Source organism: Poecilia mexicana, unplaced genomic scaffold (genome assembly GCF_051168715.1).
Source record: "Poecilia mexicana isolate PSO_F unplaced genomic scaffold, ASM5116871v1 scaffold_20, whole genome shotgun sequence".
NCBI lineage: Eukaryota > Metazoa > Chordata > Actinopteri > Cyprinodontiformes > Poeciliidae > Poecilia > Poecilia mexicana.
Genome location: NW_028263389.1, coordinates 12503928 through 12519302, shown reverse-complemented (window position 1 = coordinate 12519302; position 15375 = coordinate 12503928). Strand labels below are relative to the sequence as shown.

Sequence of the window (15375 nt, the reverse complement as noted above, 5' to 3'; positions counted from 1 at the left end):
TGGGATCTGATTAAAAATTTAAATCGAGTTAACTGTCTGCATTATTAATCAATCGCACTTAATTGCATTTTAACCAAAAACTAAATATCGACAAAATAAGCTAAATTTCCAATTTTTAAAAAACTTCTTTTGACGCTGAATTATTGGATAAATGAGCTAAACGGCAACAATATTTATTGTTTTTAATCTGTTATTTAGGTAATCGTCAGATTGGTGTAAAGTGTTTTGGCACCCATTCAGCTTTCTGTTTCAGGATCCCCGAATCATTCGCGTACCGTCTTCATTTTATTTTGTTAAGTAAGATTTCAATGACAAATAACTTTTGCACATCGGCTTTCTTCTTCCTGTTTCTTACTTTAGTACTTTTTCAGATTGCGCTATGTGGACAGAAATAACTTATTTTATTTTCGGCTCGTGGGTTAGTTAATTTCCGCTCTCCACTTTTAAGAAGCGTAACAATGGCAGAAGTTTTGCAGGAACCAATAGTGTCACCTACAGGCAGAAAGTGGCACGACATGCTATAGGATAAAAGTCTCAATTTAAAAAAAAATACAATAAGTAAACTAATAAATAAATAAATAAAATTGATAATAATAATAATAATAATAATAATAATAATAATAATAATAATAATAATAATAATAATAATAATAATAATAAACGTACAGATTTTAATGTCTAACAATTTATTTCAACAAAAGCAGTGAGTAAGATTAATTAATGGACTATGAACTAAAATAATTATGCAATATATGATATATTAATATAGAAGATTTAATTTCATTCGAGCATCGCTTACAACATTATAATTTTTAGGCTCACTGCAACACAAAATCAATTCCCATAGAGCTCAGCTGACTTTTGTTGTTGCTAAATTATGTTAACTACTTATTAAATACGTTATCTATTTTTAAAATTATTTATACTGTTTATAAAACTGTGAACAAAATAAAAACAACAGCAAAAGTGTTTTAAAGAGAAAATTGTCGTCAGGAAACAAACATCCAGAATATCCAAACTCTAAGCATGAGTCCACACGATGGCAGCAAAACACAAGTTGCAAGACTGACAATGCAGAACATTCATTGAGGGACTAATGGTTCTCAAACTTTTTTATAACATGTACCACCTCAGTAAATACCACGTTTCCAAGCACCACCCAAGACTGACAGACAATTGTATTAGTAAGTAATTACATCTTGTTTGAAGGATCAATTGGAATTATGCGTTCCTTTTTACTCAGAAGCTGAAATTACCAAGTTCAAATTCAGAAAAATTAACCTATTCCTGGACACTGTAATTGTGAGTTGAAAAGACTGATATTTCTCACCAACCCTGACATGAAAATCCAACATGGCTGCCTTGCTAACAAAATGTTTTAATGGCAACCATAGCAACACACTGACGTTTTGCACTGTTTTACACAAAATGAATGCATTGGCTTTTAAGTATTATAAATTTGATCCCTGAAATCCAGAAGTAAAATTTATTTTATTAACTCAGAATTTTAGTCAGACTAGCGTAGATCTTTACCTAAAGTATGCATGATCAATGCATCACATATTTTGTTTAGAATTTAGGGTTAATTATATTTTTAAATTTGTTGGGGGTGGGGGGTTTATTGGTGAATCAGTATAAGGAATCAATTCAAAAGTTTCACTTTTAGAGATCAGTTGCTGAAGTAAATTAACTTTTCGATGATATTATAATTTACAGAGATGCATCAACCGTAGTAAAAACTTGCTGCTAGAAATCCTTGCCCTGACAAACATCCTCTTCCCTGAAAAGGACCCCTGCCCACCCCATTTTGAGCCCCCGCACTCTTAATGAAAAGGTCCATTCTGCTGTAGAAGTTGACAGTACAGTGGTCTAATTGAACACCCGCCTCTTCAAATCCTCAACCAATGAAAGAAAAGCCTGTGCAGGATCCAGCCAATGAGCGATGAGCACTTCCACAACGGTGACCTGTTAATTTAGAGCGCTCGGCCGCTTTGTCCAATCAGCGGTGAGGCCGCCTGCACAGAGGGCTGGGCGCGAGAATCGGCGGGATGGACAAAAATTATAGCGCAACACAGAGGTACAGACGGAGGAGAGACTCTGCTAGAAACATCTCTGAGTGAGAGCGAGGAAAGTCCTGGTAGGTCCTCCGTCTGCAGACTAGCTCTTTACGTTGCGACGTCGCATTTTAAGCGACAAGAACCAGAAGAAAACAGAGTGACGCATTTTTCATAGCAACGATGTTATCGAAGGTGAACAGCGCTTTTTGTTACCCTGCAAATTTGATGTAACATTGCCTCCAGTTAGCTCGCAGGCTAGCCATACTCTACCAACTGAATGCAACAACCTCTCACTGATGTCTGAAAGTGATTTCTATGGATAGACAGTTATTACTGCGGGGTTTGAGAGCGTTGCCAAACACAGGTTTGTCTTTGAAGAGGTTCAACCGTCCCACCCGCTGTCATGGACAACGCGAAAACACGCAGGTAGGTGCCATCAGTCTCCATAGTAGAGTCATGTCACTGTTTGGTTCGCCTGCCATCTGCCGTAGATAGGTTTCGTATCATTGTCCTGTTGGAGAGGGCGTCAACTTATTAAGTGCACCTGCACATAGAAGGTCTAGAGTGCAATAAATAGCTAGTAAACAGCCCTACCACTAGCTATAAATTGTAGGTAAGTTATAGAAAACAAATACATTTACAAGCAGAAATAGATAAAAAAAAAGCTTATATTCTGGTTGAAAGTAGATAAAATAGCCCACCCAGAGAAAATAAGCATTACATAATTGCAGACCCCCCATAATTATATGAAAATACCTGTAAGGAAGGACCTTCTTTTGGCTTAGCGTCATAAAATGGCTATTGTTGAAGAGCACTAGTAATAGTTATGTAATAACCTATTTGTTGCAAAGGCATATTTTAGGTACACTTTTTATAGTAATTTATAAATGCTTACCATTTGCCATATGTTGTATGATATCTGCAGGGTAATTAATCAAGTCAGTCCAGCCCTTAAGCACACAATAAGGTTTTCTACCAGTTCAGAAAATCTTTAACCTCGTGTTGTGTAGGTGGCTTAAGAGCCAGGTTTGGTTTTATTGCTTTTTGAACAACTGCACCTTTCATCGTGCCTCCATCAAAACACCCACTCGTTGATTGAAAAACTGTTTGCGTGAGATAATGTTATTTTCTACCACTTTATAATCTTCCGCCTGTTCAGTAATAACCTCCAGTCTCATTGGTAATCAGATTAACACATCCTGCGAAACTGTAGCACTCTTTTCCCCTGTTTCATGTGTCCCTAAATCAAACTATCAGAATTAGAACTTGGGAGCCGACAAGAAAAGCAAAAGGTGGTACTAATCAGGAGAGACCTGGCTGGTTCTATGGGATTTTTATGTGCCGTTTTCATTTCTGCGGTCTTTGTTTTACAATCTTTCTGTTTTATTATTGCAGTATTTCTAGCCTTGATGAGGATGAAGAGCTCCACTCCACAGACCCAGAGAGTAAAGAGAAGAGCAAAGACAAGAAGCTGCTGTGTAAAGTGAAATGGTCCCGAGATGAGGTAAGAGGATGACGGACGTTAGCATGTAGGGTGTGGCCTGAGAAGAGACTGAAACTGAAACTGACCTCATAATGTTTGGATAGTGGCCTGTGGCAAATTGTAGCATAGCATGCTTAAAAAGTGGAGTTTGTAGGCTGATAGGTTTCTTCTTTTTGCATGTTTCTGGTCATCTAACAGATTTTAATTATGGGCAAAAACATTAAGAGTAAATATCATATGGAGTTTTGAAATCAAAACCAACCGGACTGTGTGGAAAAAAGTAATTACCTTTTTGTTAAATAATTAATTAACTGTTAGTAAACAAATTTGCTGATTTCAGGCCCAGTTACTGCCTGACCCATCTGATCAAGATATATGGCCTCTCTGGCCACATAAAGTAATATATAAGATTGTAAAAAGCTCCAGCTAAAGGCTTAAGAACAGATGAGAGACAAAGTCTTTGGCACCTATCAGGGTACCAAAGTCATCTCTATAGGTCTGAGTCTCCAGCAAACCACAGAGAGACATTTTCCACAGATGGACAAATATTGGAACAGCACTGAACCTTTCCAGGAGTGGCTCATCCAGGATGTCGTAAAATAATCCAGAACAACATATAAAGCTCCACAGATGTCAATGTTCGCTATTCAGCTATAGGAAAGAGAGAGAATGGGCAAAAATGGCATCCAGATGCTCTGATGTAACTTTGGACCAACCATTCAATACAAAAAAAACATTCGCCATTGTTGAAATAAAACAGTTCTGCAAAGAAACATGGGATCAAATCCCTCCATGGTGTTCTAAGAGTTTTGTTTAGCAATTACTTTTTCACATGGGAACAGGCAGATTATGTTTGAATAGCTTTTTGTTCCCTAAATGAACAAAATCACTTGCCTTTTTTTTTTGTTTTTATTTAATCAAATTATCTCTGGATGTATTCACGCTATTAAAGTTTGTTTGGTCCAGACCTAAAGAGGACTTTATTCTTTTTTTTATTGGTGCAGTTTGATTTCATACTGAGCTTTTTTGCAAGCGGACTATAGTTTTTAAGTAAAACCAAGCGGGTAACGATCTTTGCTTCCATTGGACAGAAATGGTGGCGTGTGGCAGAGCACAAACCCGGAAAGAAAACAAACATTTCTTGTTAAACATGCTAAACTTGTCCTATATTGTATTCGCACCTGAACAAAAGGTCTGGACCAATGAGAAAATAAACTCTGGTTCTTTTAAAACGGACAAACAGTGTCAGATACATTAGACAGATACATGCTCTGTCTCATGTAAAATAAAATTTTTTTTTTTAAAGAATCTAAAACATTGAAGTGAAAGAGGGAAAAACGTCAAAAGAAAACTATAAGAGAGGCAAACACATATTGAGTATTTTTTTTTTTCTTTCTTCTAATTTTTATAAGGATGAAAAACTTAAAAAACTTGTGGAGCAGCATGGAACCGAATCCTGGAAATCAATAGCTACCTTCTTTCCAGTAAGTGTTATCACAAAAGCAACATTTTATTCACTCTTTGCCTGTCAAAGTTGTTTACCAATTGCATTAGGACACTAGTGTGGCTGGGAAGTCCCAGTGAGTTGCAGTTTTCAGGGCCCAGTTTAGCAGCTGGTTCAGGTTTTGAACTTTCTATGTGTTGCTGCCACAGGGGAGGACAGATGGTCAGTGTCAGCACCGCTGGCAGAAGGTCCTCAACCCAGAGCTGGTAAAAGGACCCTGGACAAAAGAAGAGGATCAAAAGGTAAGTAGAGCTGGGAGTTGCTGGAGATTATATGGGAGAAAGAGGAAGGGTGTGAAAGAACACAGCACAAACACAAATACCACCATGTGCAATCTGTTATTTACCTCCAGGCTAACTACGCTCTGCACTCGTTAAACAGTTCCCAAAAATTATTGCAATAAACAATAATATAATTGTGTTGAGTCTATTTTCAAGTAATATCATCTTAATGGCATAATAAGTTAAGTACACCCTCTCAAAGACGAATAAACTTAGTGGAACTGGAAGATGTTTTAAATGTCCAAAATAAATCACAACAAACAAAAACAAATATAAAGGAAATAAGAACGGCACGCAACCTAAACCATACATAAAATTGATTATGTAAATGAAACAAAATTGCCCTTAAATAAACATTAATCATCGTCAGAATGGAAATTATCGAGCTCATTTTAATTTATCGTGTGATCAATTGATTAATTACTTTTTGCGACAGTCTTAGAACCAAACATTAATGCAGGCCAATCACATAAAGCCCCTTTGAAATCAGTACTTGTGTCGTCCGGTGCTCGCTTGCTTTATCACCTTTTTGTATCACTTTGCAAATCTCTGTTGCTAAAAATGACCATGAATCATGCCGGACTGAATCCAAACATTACAAACCAGCTACATCTAATCAGAGCTGTTGCTTAAACTTGGCCTGCCAGCTATGACATCACAGCATTGCTTAGTTCTGACAGAACGGGCTGCAGCTACAGCATGAGGGTTCTGCTGTTTAGCAATATATAGTCTCTTTGCACCTTGTGTATTTTTCTATAAAATGACTCCATGTTTCCTGTTTTGGGGCGTTTGTGCAGGTGATCGACCTGGTGCACAAGTACGGCCCAAAGCGCTGGTCAGTGATCGCAAAGCACCTGCAAGGGAGGATTGGAAAACAGTGCCGCGAGCGTTGGCACAACCACCTGAACCCGGAGGTGAAGAAGTCATCATGGACGCAGGAGGAGGATCGGATCATCTATGAAGCCCACAAGCGGCTCGGCAACCGCTGGGCGGAGATTTCGAAGCTGCTTCCTGGCCGGTAACGTTGCCTCAACCATGTGTTCCTTCTTTAGCCAGCGTCCAGATGTTTAATGCCGTCAGTCATTTTCCTCACAGTACAGACAACTCCATCAAGAACCACTGGAATTCCACCATGAGGAGGAAAGTGGAGCACGAGGGCTACCTGCAGGACGGCGGCAAGTCTTTCACCTCCTCCGGAAACGGGAAAAGACGGAACAGCAGATCTTGTCCTCTGACTCCGACCGACGCCCAGCGCTGCGGTCGCAGTCCTCTGCCTGTGACGGCTTCCAGCCAGGTCCATTTCAGCCTCCGCATCGCAGTTCATCTAAAGTCTTTCACTTGAGCTCCTTTCAGCTTGGTGCTGTGTGTTGCAGGTGGGGAGTTTTTCCTACGATCCTGCCAGCGGACACATTATAGATGGCCTTCCTGAAAACTCCTGCTTTGTATCAGTGAGTCTTTGTGTTTAGGTTAATGCACATAAAAAAAAACATTTCTCTTTATTTTCTTACCTTGATTGTTACACTTGCTTGTTGTTTGCTAACTTTGGACAAATCAAGCCAATCAAACACTTGACTGTCCTGTTTTTTTTTTGTTTTGTTTTTTTCCTCACCTAACCCTGAATAATCAATGTTTGTGAATTTATGTTTTGTCCCCTCTCTTTGATTATCTTAACTCTTTTAACTCTTTCCCCTTCCTCTCTTCTTGTCGAACTCTCCTCCCTGATGTTCGTACACTGCAGCCATCCTGCCTGGATGATCCTGACAGAGAACAGAGAATTAAGGAGCTTGAGCTGCTGCTTATGTCAGCAGAGAGCGAAGTCCAGCGACACGTGCAGTGCAGAGGTTCACGTGTAAGAACACACTTCGTGTGTGTGTTTTAGCAGACTTAGCTAGCATCCTGTGTGGGTTTTTGCAGCTGTCATACACTGAAGAAAAGCTCATTTTAAAGCAATAGTTCAAAATTTGATGAACAATGAAATATAAAACTTGATCATTTTTATGTTGTCTGATAAATCACCTCTCTAGTGGTTGGACATTTCTGAATGAGCTTTTTTACTGTGTATAGCACAAGATTTGAGCACATTTATGCGTGCCTGTAGTCCTGCTGTATTAAAACATATTCCATCCCATATTTTCCTCTGGATTAGGCTGAAGCTGTGCTTGGTAGTCGCCTCACTACAGTTGCACCCGTGAAGCTGCTCCATCCACCCCTCATCTGTCAAGCTCTTGTTTTTAACGCCCCTTTAGTCTCTACTGTCAAAACTGAACCTCCTCGTCTATTTATAGCATTTATGTGCACAAAAGTATTCAAACCCCCTGACTAAGAAGAGATTTTATGTAATAGCCCAACATAAAAGTAGGATAGATTTGTGAAGTGGAATTAATATTTCTTTACACAAAACAATCGTAAAAGTGTGACACGTATATGATTCCTCTACATGCAATCCAAGAGGAAATATTGTTTTCAGAAAAGTAAGACTAACCCTGAACATATCATCCTCGTGGAAGCATGGCGGAGGCAGCATCATGCTATGGGGATGCAGTTGGAGTTTATCGGAGGATTATTGGGTGGAGCTAAATGCAGGACAAGCCTGCTGGACAAACTTGAGACTGGTCTGGACTTCCACTTTCCAGCTGGACAACACCAGCAACCACTAGGTATTAAAATTGACCCAGTCAAATTCCTAAAAGATCTCAAAGAAAACTAATCTTGGGTCAGATTTCTCTTTCTACAGAATTGGAAGAAACGTTTCCAAAAACTATGTGCAATACAGCAGAATGTGGTTCTGAACAGTATTGACATCGGCAGCCTGAATGCAAATACATGCCACACTTTTCAGAATTTTGTGTATAAACAATTTCAAACAACTTTAAGTGATTTTTTTTTTCATCATTATTATTTTTACACGTTACATCACATAAAATCTCAATTTAGATTTAAGTTTGTAATTTTACATCATATGAAAAATTTAAAGGAAAAAAAAAACAAAGTTCAAGTGGTATGAATGCTTTTGCAGTACTGTGTGCTTAACGATTCACGTTTTTTGCGATTTAAATCTTTTACCAACGCCTTTGTTCTGCAATATGAAATCTTTTTTCATAGCTTTCCCGTTTTTTTCCTGACCCTCAGAGCGTGGAGCCGTACCTGGCCTGGTCAGACAGTCTGTCTGAAGACTCGATGACCACCAGCAGCAGCCTGGAGGAGCAGGCGGAGAGGGGGCCCTGGAGAGGGCCGGACATCCCAGCGCCACCCCCTCAAGTCTCTCCGAGCAAGTTCCTGACCGCAGAGGCCAGCGCTGTGCTCTCCACCCTTCAGACCATCCCAGAGTTTGCAGAAACCATGGAGCTGCTCGATTCGGTGAGTTACAAGAGCAAAAGCAGAATAGTTATGATTAGATATAATGGATTTATCTACAGAATGTTTCTTCCTCCCGGCAGGAGCCTGGAACGTGGAACAACGTGGCCAGTTTTGACGTGTCGAATGCAGCGACGCCGCCCAGGCACAGCCACGCAGGCTTCACCAATCTGCTGCAGGAGAGGACAGTTTATGAGCCAGTAGGCTACACTGTTAACAATCACACCGCCATGCCAGGCCACGATGGGAACTGCCCGTTGTTTGGCTTGGTCGCTGTCTCCTCCCAGTCGCCCATCATCAACTCACTGAAACCCTGCAAAGATTCCAGCGGGAGGAAGAAAAGGAGAGGCAGGAGACAGCCTCTGTGTGACAGGACTTGCTCTTCGTTCTTGGAAAACATGTCAAACTCTCCCAAGAAGACGCCCACAAAGTCGTACTCGTGCGCCACGTTGGCAGTAAGATGTTTGCCTTGCTGCCTTTTTGTCCTCTCACAGTTAATGCAGAGATGCTGCTTTAGGCGTTTGTTTTGAGTGCTGTGTTTTGTCGTATCAGTTCTGCAACATATCAGCGACGGAGCTTCTGAACCTGGAGGATCCCGCTTTGACCTCGACTCCTGTGTGCGGTCAGAGATGCCTCCTCAGTACGCCTCTCCTCAAGGAAAACACACCCAAACACCTGAAAGAGAACGATGGGTAAATAAAGTGTGACGAATAAATTTCAAAATGTCATTCTTTCAGGACAAAATATCATAGTGACACTTTTTTTTTTTTCTTTTAGTTCCAGGACCCCTAAATTAGTTAAAAATGCTGCAGTCCCAACCCCAAGAACCCCAACCCCATTTAAAAAAGCTTTGGCCGCCCAGGAAAAAATGCACGGCCCATTGAGGATGGAGGTGAGGCGCTGATCATGAGGCTGATTGTTATTTTTACTCTCCAAGGGCTGTCGTTTAATACTCTTCTTCTTGCTCCGTTTTTGTAGCCGCAGCCTCTGGCGTTCCTAGAAGAGGACATCCTAGAAGTCCTGAAGCAGGAGACAGGAAGAGACATCTACGTATGTCACACTCCGACCTCTTTAGCTGCTTTGTTTGTTATAGAAAATGTTTGATATGGCTGTTTTACGTTCTCCGATAGAGAAAAAGTGACAAATAAATGTTTGACTTGTACATTTAGATGGATGGTCCAGCGAGAAAAGTGCGCAAGTCTCTTGTACTAGACCCTTGGGTTGAAGACAGCCTTGACGTCTTCCAGGAGCAGCTCAACAATGCACAGGTGAGTCAGTCTGACTTCTTCTTTCATCAAGGCTCGACGTTGAGCCTGGTTTGTCTAACATGCGGTACGGAGGACTGTAAGAAAGACTGAGACTGTTCTCTTTCAAAACCCCCTGAGAGAAACCCTGTTTTCAACAGCAGCATTTACCTCTCATCATACTCCAGATTTCAGAAGAAAGTCTGATGGCAAACTCTTCACTGGTCACTGAGGAAGACGAGGGCAGGCAGCCAGCCTTTGAGAAAGACAAGTCCTCGTTAGGAGTCAGTGGTCACACCCACTGCTTCTCCAGGCCTGAAGCGAAAAACGGTCCCTCCTCACACAAAGAACCAAAATCATCTCCTGCACAGGTATGTGAAACCAACCTGCCTGCACGATGCAGTTTGCTTTTGAATGTTTCCTGCATTTTGTGGCAGACATCTTCCCGTTCCGGCTCTTTATTTGTTGTTCAGCTGTAAATTGCGCTGCTTGCATTAAAGCACATTTATAAAAATCAACTAACCTTAGTAATCTGCGCTCTCTGTGGTCTAAACAATATAATAAAGTCATTTTTATGGATTTAAACCAATAATATCAGCTGGTTTTACATTTATTTTTGGAATTAAAAGCAATATAGCCACAATCAACAAAAACAGACATGTGCATACAGATGTAGGGTTGTTCTCGCTTTACTAAAATTATAAAAAGTAACCGCTGTAAAAGAAAAATCAGTTCTAGCTTCATTACTATAAGTGATGGCTTTTCAACGTAACACAGATCGGACTGCCGCAGTATTTATGCAAACTGACAAACATTGAAGGTTCTGGAGAAAAAAAGTGTTCCAGGTTGCATAGTCTGCGTTTTCTGGAAGTTTGTTCCAGATCAGCGGAGCATAGAAACCGATTGCCGACGGCCAAACTAACCTCCGGTCCCGCGTCCCTGCAGGTGAGCGACTGGGAAGCAGTGGTTTATGGGAAGACAGAGGACCAGCTCATTATGACAGAACAGGCTCGACAGTATCTGACTCCCTACCCGTCGTCCGGCTCTACCTCAAGGGCTCTCGTCCTTTAAAGCCGTCCCCCACTCCCAAGCAAGCAGCACTACGTCCGTCCAGCACCTGAAACTGTCCACTCAGTCCTGAAGGAGACAATCTAGTGATGCAGATCATCAACACTGCCGAGGCCCTGACTGCCGGTACAGTTTATAACACATTCCTAGGTCACCTAGTCTTTTTTACTTACCTACATCTTTGCCTACAGTAGAAACTATACAAATATAGTCTGTACTACTAGCGGTGGCTGCTTCTGAGCAATATATTCTTAATATATAATTTTAAATGCCAGGAAACACATGTCACGATGTATCTCCCTCAGCTTCTTTTGCTAACCTAGTCCGATTGCTGTTATTTGATAAAAATCACGCACATGCCACATCTCCAGCTTTTTACCGGCTTAACACGAACTTTAAAATCACACTACAGGTTTTTAACGAGACGCCCAACAATAAAATTCCCTTTACTTTAAGCTAAAACGAGCAAAATGCAGCTGTGTGTGTTTGTAAATAGCAATCATTTGAGACGCTTAGTCCAAGCTGGTGTGAGGTTTTGAGGAAGAGAATGAGAAACTGTCAGTCAAAATTGCACTACTGAGAGGATTTTTGCTGCTGAGAAAGGAGCAGTGTGTTTCTTCAGTTTTATTTTTTTTATTTTATTTTATTTTGAAAGGGCAAACTGGATAGCACTTGAGATGGTATCTGTCTTACAACACAGCGTTTCCGATCCGAGACCACGGAGTCCATGGAGACATCAGTTGAATGTATTTCATTGCAATGTACATGTGAAAGAACCTCAAACGTGGAAGGGTACCTTTTATTGTTTATCTCTAATTATTTTATTTATTTTCTGACTCTTCTGAGACTTAGATGTTAATATAAATTGGACACCATGAAGTCATGAAGTTTTTTCCTTTTTTTTTCTTTTTTTTTTTTTTAGTTTGCTGACAATAACAGCCTAAAAATCATATTTGCTCTAAGCATGTCACTGTTTAAATAAACAAAACAAAATCCCCTTTGTCAGATGTTTCATTGTGACGGCCGATACTGACACAGTTTCACATCGCAAACGTCAAACATTTGGCTGAGAAGGACCGCGTTTTTATGTGAAGGCTGTAGATTCTTATTTATTTAATGTCTACTAATTTATTTATTTCTTTGAAGAGGAAACCTTTAAGAGAAACTATTGAAGAATTTTATTATCTTTTCTCTTTACAAAAAAAAAAAGAAAAGAAAGGAAACAGGACTGGGCTGCCATTCATTTAATGTCACCAAGGTATAAAAAACAACAACATGCGCTGCCCCTGAATTTAAGCCTCTATGAAATAATTTGGCAAGATCTTAGAAAATGATCATTTTATAGATGTTTGCATGACCTTGTAACATTTAGATTTAGCATTCCCCCTCCCCCTTTAAATCAAATTTGTTTTGCAATTAGGTAGCAGGACTCTATCTCTGAAATCTAATCATAGACAAACTGCACTTTTTATATGTATAAATTTAAACCTTTGTTTGTTAATTATCATGATGTAGCTCTTTGTTTGGGTGTGCGGGTTAATTTGTGATGAATGCTGACATGAAGGATCTGCTGCTTGACTTTTTTTTTTTACCTTTTGTTTCTCCTGTTTGGCTGCAGAAGTGTGTACTTTAACTACACTAAAAAAAAACTTTGCAATAAGCCGTTTTTGTAGGCAGGTGTGTCCTTGTATGATGCTGACATTCCCTGATCAAAACCTAACTTCCACACTCTTGTTTTTTTTTGTTGTTGTTTTTTTTTGTTTGTTTGTTTGTTTTTTGCTGATCTGTAATTGTTATTTATGTTTCATGCTGGCTTGTATTTGCTCCAAAAGTCAATTATGGTGAAAACTATTATTAGTATTGGACAATAACGGATGCTGGGCAATGTGGCTTAAAAATAAAATCTCCCGATTTTTTTCATACCAGATCCGATTTCAAATTTGCATTTTTAAAATTTTTAAAGCATTCTTTCAATTAAAAGTCATTTTAATGAGGGGAGAGAAAAAAAAAAAAAAAAAAACACTGCTTGGACTGATCCGAGCTCAGTTGGCTGAAGAAACCCCTAAATGACAACTACAGATCCTGCACTTTATACACTCTGGATTGTAAATCAGAGCAATACAGCAAAATCCAACTACATTTAATAAGTGCTGAACAAGGCTTGTCTTCCATTTTAGTAGCCCGACTCGTGATTATTTGTAATCTTACTGAAACTTCCTATAATCTGCACTACAGCTGTGAATCTTGTGTTGTCAGCGTTTAGTGGATCTAGCATTGCCTCTAATCTGGATTATCCTCCATTTAGACCTCTGAGTGAGAATAAGAAGGAAATCTTGTCAGGGAGATCAAGAGGAAAGATCAGGAGAGTTTGGTACAGACGGTACACTAACAACGTTATAAGCGATTTATACTTGGATGTGTCTAATCTGTTCATATTTGTGTGATCTGTTCCTGCGGGTCGGTTTGACTCGTTGTTGTACATTGCATCCATTAAATCCAAGTTCATTTGTTTTGAAGTTAACAGTTCTTGACAAATACAAATTATAGGTGTTGAGGGAATTAAGTACAAGCACAAGATGCTAGCAGCTCTGTTTACTACTGTAGTTCTGCATGAGCAATAAACACAAGATGCTGGATGAATTGCTTTTATAAAACGTGCTGTTTAATGTAGCAATTTCAGTAACTGTCATAACCAAGTTACCTTAGATGTCCTGCCAGCTCTCTTTTTGTAACCTTGTACTTTATTTGTGAAAAAATAAATGCATCTTGTTGCATCACTTTTTGTGTCTTTCTTTCTCTGTCAAGTCCAAATTCTTCGGCGGTTCCCCTCCGTTGTAATAAAGATTTGTTATGATCCTTTAGTGTTTCTAACACGGTCACAGCAGGGGTGGAAAACATCCGGAGCTTTTGCCAAAAGCACGAGAGGAGAGACTTGAAACTGCGAAACACCTTTTGTGGTTTATTCAAGTATTGTTCCCTAAATGGAGCTGAAAGTCTCCTTCAGGGGAAACTGGGTTTGAGCATAAATAAAGTGGTTAAAGATGTCTCACTCTTCAGAGGGAATACATGTTTGGGCATGTTGTCATCTTGGCCTGAAGGTCCAGCGACACGAGCCCCCTCCACCAGAACAAGACGCCTCTCCACAGGGTCAGCTGCTGGCCCTAAAGGGGCCCACTCACCCATGACTTAATGCCCCCAGGGTCCTTTGTCCTTTAGGCTGTTGGTTTTACAGGCCCATTCACTCGGTCACCACCCCCCCACCTTCCTCCCACGAATGGCGTGAGCCAGACAACATGCCAACCTGTTCTGTGCTGCAGGAGCAGCAGCAGCACGCGCTCATGTAAACAGTCGACACACAGACACCTTCCTGGTCCTAACCGGAGATGTCCAGCAATCCTTCAATCTCAAGTTTTATGCAGAATTAGTGATAATTCAGAGTTCTTTAGGTTTTATTAAACGCTTATAAGCGGTCAACATCTAACCGGCAGTAGATAACTGACTGGTTTCGTACCTTTTTAGTAGAGCCTTGCTCTAAAGGGAAGCATTTTTACATCAATCTGAATCACATTTAATAGGACTGAAATCTCAATCAGTGAATGACTCCACAGCCCTTTTTTTTTTATTTTTGTTTAATTCTACTTAGAAATGCTTTTTGCACTGTGGAAATGACAGAGAGCCTCAGAGGAATATCTCCCCCCCCCCCACCCCAACACACTTGTAGGCATGTGCACAAACTCCCAGGAACACACTTTGGCTTTATGTGTGTGCGAGACAGCAGATGGGAGCCCATTATAAGGATGACAGCGCAGTCATCTGGCAGGCAACCCGTTCCCCCTCCTCCGCCCCTTCCCCCGGCAGACACCCAACACAACGCAGCGGGGAGAGGACGGCCTTTTAGGCGGGAGACTCCACAGCCCCTCCAAAGTGTGTGTTTTAAAATTGGACTGTGGTGTTTGCAGGCCAAATTAGGTCACCGTTTCCACTGCTTGCATACTTGCAAGTCCCTGTGAGAAAGATCCAGGCACAAGATTATTTTCTAAGGTAAAAGTTAAAGTTTTTATTTTAGGATTTTTTTTTTGTTTTGTTTTATTACAAATATACATCTGAAAAGAGTGATCCAGTGGCCTTCAGAAATCAGCTGATCAGTTAATAGCTGAAGTGCTGTTTGCAGACTGTAACAAACCACATAGGACTCAGTAAAAGTGGAAGAAGGCGCTCCGGTCTGATGGAACCATATTTGAATTTTTGGTCTACATGCAAATAGGCGTGCGTGGTGGGAAACACACTCTGCTTACATCTCCAAAACGCACTGTTGAACATGTTTGAAGTGCAGTTTTGGCAGCGTTAGAACTATTTTCAGTTTTAATGGAAATATGGACGAAAC

The 15375-nt window shown here is 40.3% G+C and overlaps 1 protein-coding gene across 1 annotated transcript; it reads left to right on the top strand.

The window, feature by feature from the left end:
* The first annotated feature begins 1897 nt into the window (after positions 1 to 1897).
* Positions 1898 to 13768, top strand: mybl1 (MYB proto-oncogene like 1). The gene is made up of 16 exons (XM_088001413.1): positions 1898 to 2483; positions 3453 to 3561; positions 4953 to 5024; positions 5194 to 5286; positions 6123 to 6343; positions 6421 to 6619; positions 6699 to 6773; positions 7064 to 7189; positions 8455 to 8682; positions 8763 to 9134; positions 9232 to 9371; positions 9457 to 9571; positions 9658 to 9729; positions 9849 to 9947; positions 10112 to 10294; positions 10869 to 13768. The coding sequence occupies exons 1-16, from the start codon at positions 2461 to 2463 to the stop codon at positions 10992 to 10994; spliced, it is 2253 nt and encodes a 750-aa protein (XP_087857539.1). The 5' UTR covers positions 1898 to 2460; the 3' UTR covers positions 10995 to 13768.
* Positions 13769 to 15375: the final 1607 nt, after the last annotated feature.

Bases quoted from the DNA above. Each gene is read 5' to 3' on its own strand.
- mybl1 (XM_088001413.1), top strand. From the start codon at position 2,461: ATGGACAACGCGAAAACACGCAG. The intron at 6,620-6,698 runs GTCCATTTCAGC...TGTGTGTTGCAG, and splicing joins CTGTGACGGCTTCCAGCCAG to GTGGGGAGTTTTTCCTACGA. The intron at 9,730-9,848 runs GTATGTCACACT...TTGTACATTTAG, and splicing joins AGACAGGAAGAGACATCTAC to ATGGATGGTCCAGCGAGAAA.